General features: G+C 31.8%; 1 protein-coding gene across 1 annotated transcript in view; it reads right to left on the reverse strand.

Annotated features, from left to right (window-relative positions):
- LOC139511326 (uncharacterized) overlaps positions 1–16,529 on the reverse strand; it is a 39,986-nt gene extending 23,457 nt beyond the window's left edge. Inside the window, exons 1-6 of the mRNA XM_071297968.1 lie at positions 16,446–16,529; positions 13,730–13,827; positions 8,027–8,113; positions 6,805–6,880; positions 1,400–1,464; positions 554–613 (exon numbers count right to left, since the gene is read on the reverse strand). Of these exons, the coding sequence (XP_071154069.1) occupies positions 554–613; positions 1,400–1,464; positions 6,805–6,880; positions 8,027–8,113; positions 13,730–13,827; positions 16,446–16,479 (420 nt within the window). The 5' untranslated portion in view covers positions 16,480–16,529. The remainder of the gene's footprint in view (positions 1–553; positions 614–1,399; positions 1,465–6,804; positions 6,881–8,026; positions 8,114–13,729; positions 13,828–16,445) is intronic.
- Between the last annotated feature and the right edge of the window lie 2,040 nt (positions 16,530–18,569).

Raw genomic sequence — 18,569 nt, forward strand, 5'->3', positions numbered from 1 at the left:
GTAATCTCGAGTCGTTATTATTTCTTTTGATCTCTTATTGGTTTTTACTTGTTATCTGTTGATATTAATCTAGTTTGTTTATTTATCGGATAAACAGGGTTGTAAACATGTCATATCATCAATGTAATGTTTACATGCATAGATGAACAGTAAGTTTTAAGTTAAAAAGTTGGATTTAAATGCTCGTGTATTTATTTTCGCGATAATAAACCAACCGCGAAATTCGTGAAAATAAATACACCACGTAAATAAGTACAATTACAGTATATCGTATAAAATCTTTTAAATGAACTGGGTGATTATTTATCTTAGCCATAACACACGAATACAACAGGAAAAACTAAGATTTACATCTACAAACGATAAGACATTTGAAAAAATCCGATGAGAATAACAAATATAACATCAAAACCAAATACATGAATTTTTGGTAGAAAAGTACAGTGACACGTCTTATAGCAATGCGAAATTACACTCAGTAAAACAGTCCCAATCAGGAATAAGTCATGTGTTAATTATATGATATTTTATAAAACAAATGAAAATCACATACCATATGCTCATGGCAAGACGAAACAATTTCATTATATTCCTTGTGAATATGACAATAATCCTAAAACAGAGAATATGTTTTATTTACGCGTATCAAGATCACCGTTATGTTTCTTTACTGATATGGACCAAATACGAATTATTTTAAATTACAATGAAATTAGATGGTCAAGAAACGTATGTGCTTTATAAACCTTAAATTTACTGGTTTATTTTGGTGAGAGGATAAAGAAAAGTATGCGTCTCTTTCAACTTTTCAACTTATTTCAATTTTGGTTTTATTTCAAAGAAAATAGTAATTTAAGCGATAGAACAGCACTTGGTCGCAACAGTAGTTATCAAAGGTACCAAAATTATAATTTAGTACGACTCGCGTGTTTTGTCTTTATAAGACTCATCAGTGACGAGAAAGGAGAAGTTACAAATGTACGGTATCCTTTTGTTTTTCAGTTTGTGTTAATTTTCGATTTAAGATCAGAAGAAACATATAAATAGAGATAAAAAAAATGTAAATTAGAATGCAAGAGTTATGTCAGAAGTCAATTTATGTTATATAGCATATCCAAAACATATCCCAAATATATCGTACTAAAAATATTTTTTTCTAAGATTTTGTATGTTCGCTTATTTCCTTTGCTACCAGTTTTTCCTGGATTTAAGACAATTATATATTCGCGATATGTGATTTCATGGTTATATTAAAGTCTGTAAACTGGGAAAAGAAAATATATGCTTCGTTGAACACTTAAATTGTAGAATTGATAAAAATATTTTTCTTTAAGAATTTAAGTATTCTATTCAGTAATACTTTATTTTCAAAATAATAATTCTTTTCAATATTACTCACATCTCGATGACAAGTTTCCTTGAGGCAAGTATATGTCATCCTATGAAGTTGTAATTGTTGTCTATCTACATGAAAATATAAACGCCTATGTAATTATCATACTTGAACACTTTTGCCTTTTGTATGCGTCAACAGATATAAGAACATGAGATCACCCCACATGGTATGAGTGCCAATGACAGAACTCTTCATCCAAGTCACACTTTTTAAAGTAAACCATAAAGGCCATAGTACGGTCTTACACGGAGCCTTGTCTCACACCCAACAGTAAGCTATAAAGGACCCATGAATTGCTAGGGTAGAACCTTTTAAACAGGAAAACCAACGAGAAACACTTATGAACCACATCAACAAACAATAACCCTTGAACATCAGGGTCCCGTCTTAGGAGTTGGTTAACCGTTATGGAATAACCATTTCACAGATGATATAAAAAATGTTCCTTATGTCATAACTAAACTCCCGTTCCCTTTTCACGAATGTGACCTACCGAATTAGACTATTCACCGGGTTTATAATAACATGAGCAACACGACAGGTGCCACATCTGGAACAGGATCTGCTTACCCTTCCGGAGCACTTGATATTATCCCCAGTTTTTGATGGGGTTCGTGTTGCTTAGTCTTTAGTTGTCTATTTCGTGTCTTGTATACTATTATTTGTCTGTTTTTCTTTTCCTTCTAACCATGACGTTGTCAGTTTATTTTTGATCTATGAGTTTGACTGTTCTTTGGGTATCTTTCGCCCCACTATTATGACAGGTGAGAACTAACGTAGCGGATTTAAAAGTTTTAATGGGTACAAACCTTCATCCTTACCTGAAACAATAGTGTAACATCACAACATAGAAAGACGCACTATAAAAATATCTAACGAAATGGCTTAAGGGCATACGATACAGTTTTGTTCCCATAGTGTTTGGATGAAAATTTGCATATAGGTTGTTTTAACCTGAATTTATCAAATATAAAATAAAACATTTACCTTCATGTGCTACTGTTTGAGTAAATTGAGGTCGAACATTTAGATATTTGCTCAAAATTCGGATTTGTGGACGTATTTTCCTTTCGACAGATATACATAACGTTTTTGTTTAAAAAGATAAAAACAAGCTGTTTTTTTTTAAATTATTTGTAAATTCTGTTTTCAAAAAATGTCGTAAAGATTTGTACATTTTATTTTTTACAAATAACTCATATTTATCATATGTTCATGAATGTAGAAAAACGTCATGTTTTGCTGTATATTGATCAAATTTAAAACAAATTGCAATATTGACTTTTTCATGACAATTGGTACACATAATCTTCAGACAGTATCCAACCAAATCCTCATTTTACAAAAGAGGGGTCCATGAACTTGTTTTCATAAAAAAAATCCGCTTGAATGATAAAAAACAGACGAAAACTGCATCTTTCCTTGGTATGTAACAGTTTGACGTCGCGAAAATAAAAATTCGCGGTGGAAACGTTATAACCTCCCCTGTAACTGTATCGTATGCCCTTAACTCAATCAAAAGACATATTAACAAAAACAGATGAACATACACTGAACGACTAAATTTTATCTATGACGCAATATAAATACAAAATTAATAAGATAAAGAATGAGATGTTAAACCATATCAGAAAGACAACCATAACCTTGGACAACATGCCCAAAATAATATAACGATAACGTTTACAGGTCAATTGAATTCATATTGTTGTAAGGTATACAGTCATGAAGTTCGGGAAAAAATTTACGCTATAAATTATTTTGTTGATTTTAGTACGAGAACAGAACTGAAAATTAAAAGTGATGAAAGAAGGTATATATTAAGAATAGAAAGACGATATTTAACACTAAATAAGTAAACATAAAATAACAAAAATGCATTATAAATTGTATCAACAAGATTGAAAGTGCAACTATGAAAAATATATTTACACTCCAACTTACCTTTTCGCAATATTATTCAAAGCTTTTAAAACCACAAAAAATAAAAAGAAATTAATAATCCAAATTCTCGAAACACTTCAAAAATCCAAACACGAGAAACAGAAAAGTCGTGTGAGGTCACTTGACCGCAATTCGTTTCTGATTAGCTAATAAAAGAACCCAAAAAGTCATTCCGGATGAATGATCAATTTCCGTAAAATAATTATTGTGTAGATATTTTTTATGAATATATCTAAAAATACTTTTTGTGAAGTAGCAAAGACTAATTGTAACAGCTATAATAATAGTTTAATATCTGAATTAAACCAATGTAATGTATTAGTTAATTTTACTGAATATTATCCCTGGGTATTCAGTGGTAATTTAACAGGGAAACTTGATGAAATGCTGTACACCAAGTTTAATTGTTAAACCGCAATATGTGCAATAAAGAATCAATTATAGTGTTAAAAAAAAAATTGTATCAACAGGTCAAATTAACCCGGCAGTCCGATTTGAGAGTGCTCGCAGTCACTTAGAGCTAATTAATAAAAAATTAAAAAAAAAATTAAAAACAAAGGATTCGTGTTTTCACGTATCTAAAGGTACCCATCGGAGGCTTACATATTTAATCAAACTTATCATACTTGGCCGGAATATCTTTAATAGGGTTATTATTATAGAGAGGCGGACGATACTATATAAAGGCATGCTGAAACTCATTAGTCGACAACGAACTGGCATTGTCATCGTATAAAAGCTCCGGAAACACGACATAATAAAAACAGCTGTACACAAATCAAAACAAAGAATTCTGAAGACAAATAAACTCACCCTAGATACAAGAACTAAAATTTTGTACAGTAAACGCATGTTTTATATATAAAATACTTATCAATGACGCGCGAATGAATAACTTAAAAGGCAAAGAAAAGTACGATGCTGAAGAACAATTCCGTGAGTGTAGAAAAACCTTAGTATTTCGACAAATTTAAAGTGTTGTAAACAGATAATTTATATCTTTGGCCATGTCAAGGATAATGCATGTTAACACAAAAGTGCTGTTAACTGGGCAGATATGTCATCGAACCATTCACAATAGATTCCATGATGGAAATTGTGAATACAACACAATTATGTCGGCTTCAAATACACATCAATGATGTGCAAAAAAGAAAATAAAAGTAAACACAAATAAAGTAAGAAGTTAACGAGTATTGAGGACAAGAAATACCGAAAGGTTTGCCCGATACAGCTACAATAATCTATATTTGTCCATGTCTTCACAGAATGTTTGGATAGTTATCCATGGTGTATTCTCTGTGTATGTTGGTCCTCCATTTTTATCAATGGCTTAATCATTTGTTTTCAACTGATGAGTTCAAACGCAAAAGTCTCAACAAAAGTTATCGTTATAAAACTGCCGAAATTGCTATAAAAAAACTATCTTAAAGGAGCAATAGTTGTCCAATTGATTTTTACCAATTTGACTCAATTATCATATTTGATTTATACTAAAACGTTTATTAAAATTACAAAATATTAAAATTAATATTTAACCATGTTTGGAGTAGATAATATGTATCGGTATTTCACGTGTATTTTAGATAACCTCCCAAAACTACATACGGTTATATTATCCGATATTAACATAGATATTAATATTAATATAAATTTATCGCGCACACTTGCAGTTGAATTCTTCTAGGACTGTTTGATTTCAAATTATAGGTTAACAAACATATGTTGATCATCGATTTGCCTTATAAGAACAACATTGTGTTGATTGAATGGTACACACTCGTTTCATTTTCATTCTTGACATTTTTTTCATTTAAATAGCTGAACATGGCAAGTATATGCGTAATCCAAAGGGTTAAATTGAGGGTCACCGTATTATAAATTTTTGTCTAAATCGTAGCTAATGCCCCTTTAAATAAATTTGATATAAACAGCAATAAATGTTCTAACCTAGATTAATATTTTTCAGTTTTACACGATAATTTTTCATAAAAATGCAACGAAAGGAACTATTTCTCGTTTTCTATTGCTTAATTTCCATTTTAGAACGGCGATGTTCCTCTAGATCCATCTTGCGGTGTTTGTAGATCCTATATACATACCAACCCTTTAGCCATGCTCGTGTCTATGTAAATACTTTAGATTTCTATTTACATAATCTATAAATTAATGGTAAATTTTACTTTCAACAATTTCTTTACCATGATTAAATTCAAATTTTTACAAATTCTTTTATAATACAAACATTTGATTTGGAAGTTTGGCTACACCTGCGAATAGCTAACTAGAAACGTGCATTTTAAAAATTATACTAAGTCTGTCAATTTTGATACGATTTGGAAAAAAAATGTTTCACCTTTAAAACTGATTCTGAATGATTAAAGTTCATTTATACTTTAGATGAAAGATAAATCGTTTTAAATTTTTTTATAGCAAATGCCCCTTTGAAATGAAATCTGATAAAAACAGCAAAACTGTTCTTTAAAAAGTGACTGCTAATAATAAAATATGAGCCAAAGGGTTAAATTGAAAGTCAATACAATACGGATTCAACTGGTTAAATTTTTCACTTGCAAGCATATATCAACGATGTTTTTGAGCATATGTGGACCAATTTATTGCATCTAACAATTAATGTTACAAATTCAACTATGTAATACGATCTTTAAATACTTTTTTTTCGGCAAAGATTTTTATTTTGTAATCAATAAATTAAATCCCATATCAATATAATTTCTTTAAATTTGATTGATATTTAATCTTTTTTTGTATTAAGTAGTTGTTATTGATTTCGATCAGGCTTTAAATAAACACATCATAGATACCAGAATAAAAAAAATTGTATTTGCGTCAGACGCGCGTTTTGTCTACAACAGACTCATCAGCGACACTCGAATCAAAAAGGGTAAAAAGGCCGAATAAAGTACAAAGTTGAAGAGCATCGAGAACCAACATTTCCTGACTGTATTGCCAAATACAGAAGAGGTAGTCTTTTCCCAAGGTAGAAAAGCCTTAGTATTTAAAAAAATCAAAGTTTTGTAAACAGTTATTTAATAATTATGACCTTTAAGTAAATACTTGTTAAAAAAAATTGAACTTTGTGTCTTTGATGAATTTGTATTTATAAAGATAAGATAGGTAAAGCCCTTCTCAAATTATTTTTTATAGTTTGCTTTTATTCTGTGCTGTTACAACATTGTTCAAGGTTAAACATGTTCAATACAGACGGATTCTGTCCGTAAATGTTATCGTTTGAATTGTTTTGGGTGTCTTTCATCGTTTGCTATACGATCTGGAATTATCTTGAAAAGACATTCGAACGGTGATCTCAAGTTGTTATTTCTACGTCATTTGTACATGCTACCGAGTTGTTTAGGTGACGATCTTAAGATATTTAAAAAAAAATATGTTTTGATGGAAGGTTTTCACAGTGGATAATCGATTAACAAATACATTACACTTACGTTTTTCTACAAAACCATCTATACATGACTGATCATAACATCTACACGACGAATCATCTAATTGAGGGCACACATTCTGCAAAATTGTATTTCAAAATCGTATGTTGGAATTAGACCTGAAACGACTGAATGACATTGGTTAAAAAAGGAAGTTAGTATTTTAAACTAAAACAACAAAACTTAAACTTTAAAAGCCAGTTAAATATTTCATATGAATTTACCAATTGCCTAATTGAGCGAGAGGTTTGAGTAATTCATCAACACTAGCGTCATTAGCTAAAATTCCGCGCATGCCATTCTGTTATCGACCCCAATCCTCATTGACTAGCATATTCGGTTTTCTTGCCGATGGTCGATAAATCTCTCTGGCACGTCAAACAAATATAACAATATCACTTAATTTGTTGTTGGACAACACCAATCAATCCTTTATTCCTTTGCAATGATGAAAGTGAACTAATGAGAACATTGAAAACGATGTGAACAAGTTACATAGCGATCAACAAATATTGCTAATCTAAGTTAATTATTAATGACCTTTACACCTGAAACGCTTTGATATTTTTAGTTTAATTTATTTAATAACAAATCTTTGACCCTGTTCAAACTTTTTATCTCCTTTAAACTACAAAAGGTGTGATATGATGATACTGAGTAATCTCCGCACAGATATCAATAATTACATTGAAAAAAAATAAGTCCTTGTCATATCTGGATCTGTAAAGCCGGATTATAAAAACAAATCTTGGATAACCAATTATAAATAGTTTCATCCGGGTTAGCATATCCATTTTAGTGTCAGATAATAGCTTAGTTAACGCTGATTTTAAAACTATATTTTTTCTGTATACTTTCGCCAAATATAAGACAGATAATAAGTACTGTCGTCTTATAAACCCTTTCAATTGTATTTTAACTCAACTAACAGACAAAACAGGTAAAATGTCAAACATAGAACTACAGCCGACGACATTTTTTATAATCCAAATCACCATAAAAACAAACAAACAAAGAAAAACAGAAGGGCAAATAGACAAAGCACATTAACAAAAAATAATTATATTTACCAAAGCACTCTCCGGATGTAGTGAGCTTTCAGACTAAGTTATAACCGATTTTTCCTAAATTGTTTAGAAAATAGTACTTTTAAAAAGAATTACATAAATACATAAGTGTTCTTTGGTCATAAATGACAAGTATGTAAATAAATGATTTGTCTTACATGAATGTTTGCACTTTCGTCACAATCTCCCCTGAGTCTATCACGCCTATATTCAATTTCACAGTAAGGATGCATAGCGGATTCTCCCTGAAAATGTATGTTGATACCAGTATACTGTTAATATATTTAAAATTAATACCCATAATAGAATAGGAAAAGTGTTATAATAGCAGGTGAAAAGTAAAATCACAAAAATACTGAACTCCGAGGAAAATTCAGATCGAAAATTACCTAATCAAATGACAAAATTAAGTGAAGTTATTGTTTTTAACAAATATCAATCGTCTATTAAATATCACATTAACGTGAAAGAAAGCTTTTCTTGTATATACATTTTTTTCCCTTAGATTACACGACCATTATTCGAAATAATGTTTCATTACTAAAGCTTACATTGTCGCTCAATGGCACACCTTATAACAAGTCGTTTCCAGTACTTACTGTTCCAGCAGTTGTTTTTCCAATTGGAAATATTATGTATCTGAATTTTAGGCCACACCAATTTAATTTCTTGTTCTACGGATTTTTGGACTCCAAAAATTGGGGCGAGCGAGCGATTTGAAAATTTTAATAAAAAAATATTTAATTTGCAAATTTTTAAGGGCGAAGCTTGAAAAGTAAAGGCGAGAGATTATATTTTTTTTGTAAACATAAAATAGTAGGATTTGACAATATTAAAACTTGATTTATCACTTGTATTTTGACATTTCTTTAATTTATGAAGTATTTTTTTCCCTGTTTACCAAGAAATAATTGAATAATTAAATCTGGTCTTTGTATGTGTGACTGACAATGAGACAATTCTCCATCCAAGTCTTAATCAGGTTGGGAACAACCCCTTAATGTTATAAATATCCCTTTTAATGAGGGGTCAATATAACTTTATAATATATTTTTTTGTAAAAAACACAGAAGTACAGAAGGGCTCATATTTTCCCAAAAAACTATATATCCATCTGGTATTAAATGGTCCAAGAATTTTGTAATATTTCTGGACTTTAACCATGTTAACACATTTAATTTAACAGTTTAATATTATTCAAAATAAGTGGACCCCTCTTTTAGAAAAGTTGTTAAAAAAAATATTGTATTCAACCCCTTTTCGAGTAAAAAAAGTTATCAAAGGTTTAGTATAGTAGCACTTTACAAATCCTTGGTATTTCTATTTTCTTTTCTACAACAGTAAAATGACCCCTTGTCTGAAAAGGGGGGGTATTGTTCCCAACCTGATTATAACAAACACGGGTCAAAGTACGGCCTTTTACACAGGGCTTTGATCAATACCAAACAGCAAGCTATAAGGGACCCCTAAATCATTAGTGTACAAAATTCGAACAGGAAAACCAAGGATCTAATTTAAATATCCAAACGGGGAAATACCAATGCACCACATCAAGAAACGACAACTGCTGAACGACACGTCCCTGAATCAATCAGGACAGGTGCATAAACATACAGCGGCTATGGATAGTTTTGTTTCGCCAGCATACAATATAATTGCAGTTGAATGCAACTCTTTCAGAAGTTCCTTGTATTTTATTCTAGCAACGAACATTTTGTGATAGGGAATATAAGTAAGGGGGAAAGTAACATATGTTTTGTTCTGTATAGGTATTTCCGCTGTTATATTTCGGAGCACTCCAACTTGGGATTAATTGGTTTCACAGATATGTACAGTGTGGTGAGGTGCTAATAGGTTTAAATCGTTATATACAGGTTTAAAAGACTTTGATCTATAAAAGACAAATGTCTTTGGTGAAGATGTGTATCGTTTTCTTAAAAATGGTTTGATAAAAGTGTTCACTGATTTAATTTAAGTTTAGAAACTATTGTAATAAGCTTTAACTTTTGACCAACACGCTTTTGAAGAGATAAGATAAATACATTCTGGTCATTTTCATTTTACGGGGTCACAACATCAATTTGTATGATTTCAGCTCAATAAAATATGCTTAGACTAACTACACACATTTGCCATAATATTCAATGCAAGAATCTGTCTATGTATTAGATATTTCGATTATATGGCTCTCTGTTTGTTCTGGTCTAATGCATCATCACTTTTAAGTTTTTTTAATTAGAGCGATCTGGTGAAGGTAAATCCTGAAAATTTCTTTGGACGAACGGAATTGATACGGGTTTTTTTTTCATTACTTACACTGGTTCGCTATTAAACTGATGGAATGTATGTCCTGAATGTTTAATCCACTCAGTTTGTCAGTTATTTATATCAATTCTTATTTTTAGGAATTAAGAATCCAAATCCGTACGTACGACACGATAAAGATTGTTTGCTTTGATTTTTATTGTTCTCGGAAACACGGTGAAACTTAAACCTTGTTACGCATAACTTTACTTAGTTGTGAATTTACAGTACATATCAGGTCACGGCACCATAATATTGTGAATAAAACAAAAGTTGTAAGCTGTATATTTGAATTACAGTAGCCACATTCAGGTATACAGTAACAACAACAAAAGAATGAAGTTAAAATAAAAGTTACTTACCGACGTCCGCAGGACGTCACGCTAAAGTTCGTGGGTTTCTCAACAGATGGTTTGAAGTTAATCATGACATTATGAGTATAAATTGTTCTCCAAACCCTTTTGTGTCGGGTTTTTTCACGATATCATAATAAAACATTTCGTTATTTTGATGTGTCAAAATGAAACATAGACATTGGTAGGATATTTACTGTCATGGACACCGCCGTCTTGCTTTGAGAAACATATGTTTGTAACATTAAAATTTTCAACACAATACTGTACTATAAACATGTCATTACCATTTATGTTTGCCTATTGTTTCTGGGACACAAGATGCTATAAATATTTGCATGTTAATAGGACATAAGAGTTCGATGCAGTGATTTTCAAAAACATATAGCATTAAGCCGAAGAAGATTAATAAAACATAATGTAATGAGCTAATACAAAAAAGAAGATGTGATATGATTTCCAATGAGACAACTGTCCACAAGAGACCAAAATGACACAGACATTAACAACTATAGTTCACCGTACGTCCTTCTACAATGAGCAAAGCCCATACCGCATAGTCATCTATAAAAGGCCCCGATATGACAATGTAAAACAATTCAAACGAGAAAACTAACGGCCTTACTTATATAAAGTTATTTTGTTCGAAAATTGGATGCACACTAAATGACAAGAATGATTCATATATATGTTAAAAACGTATCGTCATGAGTTTATGTATTTGTGATTGATTATTTATCTTTGTAAACTGGCTACGTTGGTTTTCCCGTTTGAATGGTTTTACACTAGAATTTTTTTGAGCCCTTTATAGCTTGCTGTTCGGTGTGGGCCAAAAATCCGTGTTGAAGGCCGTACCTTGACCTATAATGATTTACTTTTATAAATATTACATTGGTACTCATGACACATCTTCCTATATCTATATACAATTGATTGTTTTATCAATCTGCCAAATAGATATAAACTTCTGTAATATCATTTATATAAGAATATTTGTTCATCGAAACTGCATGTGATAGATGTAAAACCAAATGAGAATTTTAGTCAGCAATCTATACAGTGGTATCATTATTGATATAACACTTACTGGGTTGTCATCTTAATGTAAAAGATATTTTGAATAACTGTAAACTCTAAAATTATTGTATGCATTTATTATAGCGAATTTTGAAAATTGGCTAAGATTAATGATTAATGATTGCGATTTCAGGAACAGCTACATACCAATATCTGTATCATTTAGATGAAATTCTTTGAAACACACGCAATCGCATGTTCGTATAAAATAAAACAAATTTCAAATTATTCTGTCTTTACAGTAAGGAAGTTATCATGCAGAGTTCGGATTCTTTTCCAGTATGGACTATTCCGTGTGTCCTTTTCCGTTAAAATAGCTTTTACAAGCTAATATCAGGTTTTGGAATTTTCAATATATTTGTCATATGAGTCACAGAAGATTTTTATTGGCGTATCAAGTGAATTAAAGAAACTCATCATTAGATTCTAGGACTGAAACTGTTTACGACAGACAAGTGTTTTGTTCTTTAAAAGACTCGCCAGTAACTATATAATTAAAAACGTTGAAAAGTACAAATACAATTAATTACTATTGCTAATATTGTTAATATCCCTTGGTCGGTGCTATTGATCTTAAGTCCAAAGGAAAACCAACATTTACGAACCTCAATACTTCTGTGCTTGTATCAAAACACGGATATTTGTTTACAGAAATGTGTTGACATGAATCTAAGGCGTATAAACGAAGCAATAGATCAATAGATTAGTGATGTTATTAAACAAAATGTCCTGTATTGTGAATGATGTCGGGGGTAAAATCCTATGGGATTTCTAGATTTGCTGTTTTTCGAAGTGTTTTAGAAGGACCTACCACACAGTTCTTCGATCATTTGATAGCACCATTGTTTGTGTATTTGTCTGCTGGAACAATAGAATTTTCGTCGTTATCATTGGATTAATTAGAAACCCTTGCTTATGGTTAATCAAAGTTTTCAAAGGCACCTCTGATTAAATGAGTGAACACCTTTTGTCGAAAAGATAAAATTTCAGTTCTCAAGCATAGTCCTGAAACGCATCAATCCTTATCATTTCAAGGGTATTGACTTAGAAATGATATATTACAAGCATTTTTGAATAAAGAAAGGCAACAGTAGTATACCGCTGTTCAAACTCATAAATCCATGGACAAAAAACAAAATCGGGGTAACAAACTAAAACTGAGGGAAACGCATAAATATAAGAGGAGAACAACGACACAACACTACAATGTAACACACACAGAAACAGACCAAGCATCAGACAAAATCCCACGAGAATAACAAATATAACATCAAAACCAAATACAAGAATTTGGGATAGACAAGTACCGTGACACGTCTTATCGCAATGTCAATGTACACTCAAAAATAAGAGAAAACAAACGACGCAACGTTAAATTGTAACACACACAGAAACGAACTATAAAATATCTCTCTTTGTTGCTTATTTTCACGTTGCCATATTCTCCAGGTATCAAACAGAAAGAATGTCTTCAAATGTTTCCAGAAGTATAAAATAGACATTGCAAGTATATCATTAGCAGAGTTCTTGTTATTCAAAAAAGAAAAGTGCCAGTGCTTAGAAATAAATTAAAGTGCAGGTAACAGTTACAGCAGTCTGTAAATGTGATGTGTCTGCCTAAATAAGAATAATTTTATTGTCACTGGGGGACATACATGTTTTTCTTAATGTACGAGTATAGTATATTTATCATTTGTTGTTGACACCTTTGTCAATTTACTATCAACTACATATTTTTTTTTTAAATTGTTGGAATCTTTGATCTATTTATTTGTTTATTTGTTTAATTGTTTGAATTTGTTTTAGTTTGGTTGACAAAGCTTTGGCTGCTGGATCTCGATGATTGTTACATTATCCTTTCATGTCCGTTTGGGTTGCTTAACACATGTTAACATAACTATAAAACTGACAGACAGGTTGGAGGTTCAACTAACTATTGAACTAGGGTTAACCAACTTTTTGCTTTTTCTCAATTGCCTATGCCAAGTCTTCAATATGGCAGTTGTTTTATGTTCGTTTTGTTAGTTGATTAATTTCAAAATTTTGTTTTGTCAGTTATAATGAACTTCCCCTTTTTAATATACTTTTGAGTTCGGTATTTTTGTCATACATCTGTACTAAACTTACATTTTGTTCACATACTTCGCCTAAGCATTTCAGGGATGAAACAATTCCATTTAATCCATTAACGACGAAAGGTGATGATAATCTAAAACTTATACAAACTGTAAAAAAAAGTCAATGGTTAATCTGCTGATTGTATGATGAACGGAAAGCTATTTATGTTATGAAAAGATACCAGATATATCATACAGAACACCATACGCGTGTTGGGTCTGTGTGAGTACATCTGAACTCGTGTAGTCAGCTATTCTGTGTTGACATGAACTATGGTCATAATCATAGATAAACTGTGGACTTTTCGAAATAAGAAATAGACTTAACTGTATTTGGCAGAACCTTTCGGAATTATGTGCCATTAATGCCATCAAACTTTGTTTTTTATTTGCCCTTTTTAACTTTTTTATCGAGCGTCACGGATAAGCCTTTTTATGTCAACTCAAACTCTGTCATAACATATCCACTATAAGATAAATACTTCTTCAGCTGGAATATTGCTCTATACATTTACTTGTGTTAATATGTGTTTGTTTTTGTTGTTTTCTAATTAATAAACATTCATCTCGAATTTTCTATGTTTTTTTTTATTAGGAATGCAAATCTATGTTATGATTTTCTTCTTACACAACGTTGTGTGAACAAACAGACAGAATTATCGTTAAAATGTCAAAAAAATGGGTACAGCGGTCAACATTATGTAATAATCTTCATCACTATGAAATCAAACATATATGCAATAAACAACTACACAAATGTCTTTAGACAAAGCAAATTACCAAAAATGAAACACAAGAACAAACAAATGTACCATATATATGAAACACAATGACGGAATGTATAAGTATATAAACACGTCAAATAGATATCCGAAGTCGGGAGCCTGTAGTTCAGTGATTTTTGTTTGTTGTTGTGTTACATATTTGTTTTTATTTCATTACTGAATATAAATTAGGTCGTTAGTTTTATCGTTTGAATTGTTTTACATTTGTCATTTCGGGACCTCTTATAGCTGACCATGCGGTATGGGATTTGCTCATTGTTGACTGTCGTACCGGGACCTATAGTTGTTAACGTCTGTGTCATTTTGTCTCTTGTGGAAAGTTGTCTCACTGGCAATCATACCAAATCTTCATTTTTATAATCACTAAAAATAGACTAAACAGTAAAAGTAATATTCATAAAGACAAATAATTATCTACTGTAACACGTTATTAAGATGATAATAAACGTCAGTATCCAGAATATATTCTTCAAGACCAACGTGTATTATTTGTAAAGTTGATACAAGCTGTTGGTACCTTCAGATGAACCATTTTTAGAAAAAAGACGAGACTTTCTTTGACATACACCTGGGTCATCTGATAGTCAAATTTCTGGTAACGTTTTTACAGAGCCTAAGTAGCAACTGCAAGCTATAATTGGATACCGAATCAGTTGGGAAATATATTCTCCATATACAGGTGAAGTTTGTATATTTCTACTAAGGTGTGGGAAATTTATAATTTCAAAATTAAAATGGTCTCGTTTGTCATATATTCTGGTAAAGAGATGATCGCTTATGTCATATTGAGGATATGAAATAAGTTTGAAAATGAGACAGGGGAAATCGCCTCTTTTTTATTTTAGTTATGGGGATCTATTAATGGAACCAAATCAGACAAGTTCGGATTTTATTGGGAACAAATGATAAGATATACATGTTCATACTCATTCGGTATTCAAGAGCTGCTACTCCGATTCAGACTGTCGAACAATTATTATCGTTTATGTTATTATTACCACTGCGCCGATACATTTGCTGGAGGACTGATGGACCCGAGGGTATCACCAGCCCAGTAACAAGTACTTCAGCACTCGCATGCAATTACAGATGTCTCAGTAAAATTTGTAATCACAGTTACAAAACTTTGGAAATTTATAAAAAAAATAAGAAATATATCTTCCCCATGCAAAGCTCTGATTCCCTCCTAGGAACCTGTTTCAGTGGTTATCGTGCGTTTATATAGTTCATCAGTGTTTTTAGTTTTTCGTTCTTTTTATAAAGACTACACCGTTTGTTTCTATTTTTCATTGTTTAACAATACACAACACGCGGCTGGCGTTTAAATTATATTCCTGGTACCTTTAATAACTTTGAACAATAGAAATTATGATGTCAAATTAAGCTTGTTATTCGGTATGAGCCAAGGCCGAACTTTAACGAATAATTGTTTACTTTTTACACATTTTGACTACGATGAAGAGTGTTTTAATTGGCACTCATATCAAATACATCTTCTTATTGCTACTGACATAAAAGGAAATCCACATTAAACCCATTAAACCTTGCTTTTTCATTAAAGCCATCTGTATTAAGGTTTATCAACTGGCATTAAAACATATACCCGTATTTACTCAACAAAATTTTCTGTGAGCTTAGACAAACTGACGCATTAACATAAACTAACACACGAGCTTCAATTGATACGGTCCACTCAGTTACAGTTTAAATCATCTATTGTTTGCAGGTGTCTATTGTCAATCTACTGTCCATTCAAATCAATACAACTGACAAAATTCATTATATAAGGGGATATTCTGCAGGTCCTGCCATGCTCCAAAACTGTTTTTCTCTACTCAGAGTAAAAGTGTGGTGTAAATACGGTCATATTTGATAAAAGGTCATTATGAACCTTAATATATTATATAAACATCTATATATCTAAGTATAAATAAAACCTACCAATATATATTACAAGGATACTATTTACATCCATTTTCAACACTCCTGACAACAATGCACTAAACAACGCCTTTGTCAGGTTATAACAATATTCTTATCGTGATAGAAAAGTGATAACAGTTCAATAAGAACTTCGAACTAAAATATCCAAAAGTGTTGACTTTAATCCTTTTTTTTTCGGAAAGGTGTTAAACAAAACTGATACAATTTCAGAAAACTTTTGGTCTTCTTCAAGATAAATGAGGGAGTTTTTTTTTAATTGATTTCAAATTAATTGTGTTTTCCCGCGTTTCGTTTAGTATAGCGGGAAAATATTGTATTGACGGGTACGGGTCGTATGAATATATAATAGGGTCACACTTAGTGACCAATGGGTATACTTTCTGGTAGTAAAGCATAGGGTCACTTTCTAGCTGTCGTGCAACGAGTGAACACTCAACTTAAGATGGACGCCGAAATTCGATCCGAAATACAAAATGAAGTGCAAGCTGCATTTCAGACCACCCAAACTACAATATTGGATAGCATGACCACCCTTCTAGATAACCGCCTAGAATGTTTCAATAAAAGTTTCCAGTCTACTCAAAAAGCGTTAGCGGAATCCCAATTGGCAAAGCTAGACGAGACGTTGTCCGATAACTACAAGTTCAAAAAATGGGGGAACGAGGAACAACATAAACATAACAGTAAAGTTTTGGTGAAGTTCAAGGAAGCTAACAGTGAACTAAATCAGGAACATCTCACAAAGGACAATATCGAGTCGGCCAAGGACAAAATAACAGAAGGTATGAGTTTAATTAGAGACAGACAAAAGTTAATAAAGCTAGCTGACTCATCAGAAGCAGGTTGGAGAGTTGTTGCAGAATATACCGCTAATCCGTTAGCTGAAAATTCAGAGGACGAGAAACGAATGTACAAAGCCCAAACAAGAGCGGAGGCGAAAATAAAGAAAGAAAAGTTAAAAAGGAAACCAACTTCTAGTTCACCAGCTCCGTACACTATTCCCACAAGAACATCCCATATCGACAGACCAGGGAAATGTTTTAACTGCAATAAGACGGGTCACTGGAGAAGAGAATGTCCAGAGGTGACAAGAAATGCAAGTCAGAGTCGAGCAAGTGATAAGATAAGTACTGTTTTTCTGTTTGATATTAATGACAGTAATAGTAGATATATATACAACAAAAATGCTCTGAGACAACCCCTTTGTTATGAAATGAACAACCAAAACAATGAAATTGACATCTCAAATGTAAACATTACATCGCCGGCAGGTAGACTGAGAACTCACATTACAAAATGGTTATCGATAGGCACAAATGAATATATTTTAGATGTTATAAAAAACGGATATAAAATACCGTTCATGGTAATACCAGGTAAGGTTGAGCTTGAAAACAATAGGTCAGCGAAGGATAATCCTCAATTTGTTTTAGGGGAAATAAACAAGTTATTACAGAAAAAATGCATAAGCGAGGTTTATTATATTCCACATGTCGTTAATCCTTTAACAGTGGCAGGTAATAAAAAAGATAAACTTCGATTAGTTCTTGATGCAAGACACATTAATCTGCATCTTTTCAAATTTCGTTATAAATATGAAGATGCTAGCACAGCTCGACAAATCTTTAATAAAGGTGACTTCTGTTTTTCATATGATTTGAAAAGTGCCTATCATCACGTGGAAATTTGTTTTTCAGATAGAACATATTTAGGTTTTAAGTGGGAAAATAAGTACTGGGTGTTTAATGTATTACCTTTTGGTCTGTCAACGAGTGGATTCATTTTTTCCAAAGTCATGAGAGAAATTGTTAAGTATTGGAGAAACGGCGGTTTGAAAATAGTAATGTATCTAGATGATGGTCTAGGTGGAGGTAAAACCTATTCTGAATGTTGGAAATCAAGTAAAAAGATCAAGTCTGATCTTGAAAGTTTTGGTTTTGTCATAGCACACGAAAAATGTATTTGGGAACCGGCACAAAAATTTACGTGGCTCGGTTTTGATTGGAATTTGATTGATGGTTTAATACAATTAAGTGGAAAAAGAGTCGAAAAATTGAAGGACTGCTTAAACAGTTTGTTTTTGCAAATAGGATGCAATACGAACGTTTTGGTGAAAGTTCG

The sequence above is a fragment of the Mytilus edulis genome, chromosome 2 (genome assembly GCF_963676685.1).
Source record: "Mytilus edulis chromosome 2, xbMytEdul2.2, whole genome shotgun sequence".
In the NCBI taxonomy this organism is placed as follows: domain Eukaryota; kingdom Metazoa; phylum Mollusca; class Bivalvia; order Mytilida; family Mytilidae; genus Mytilus; species Mytilus edulis.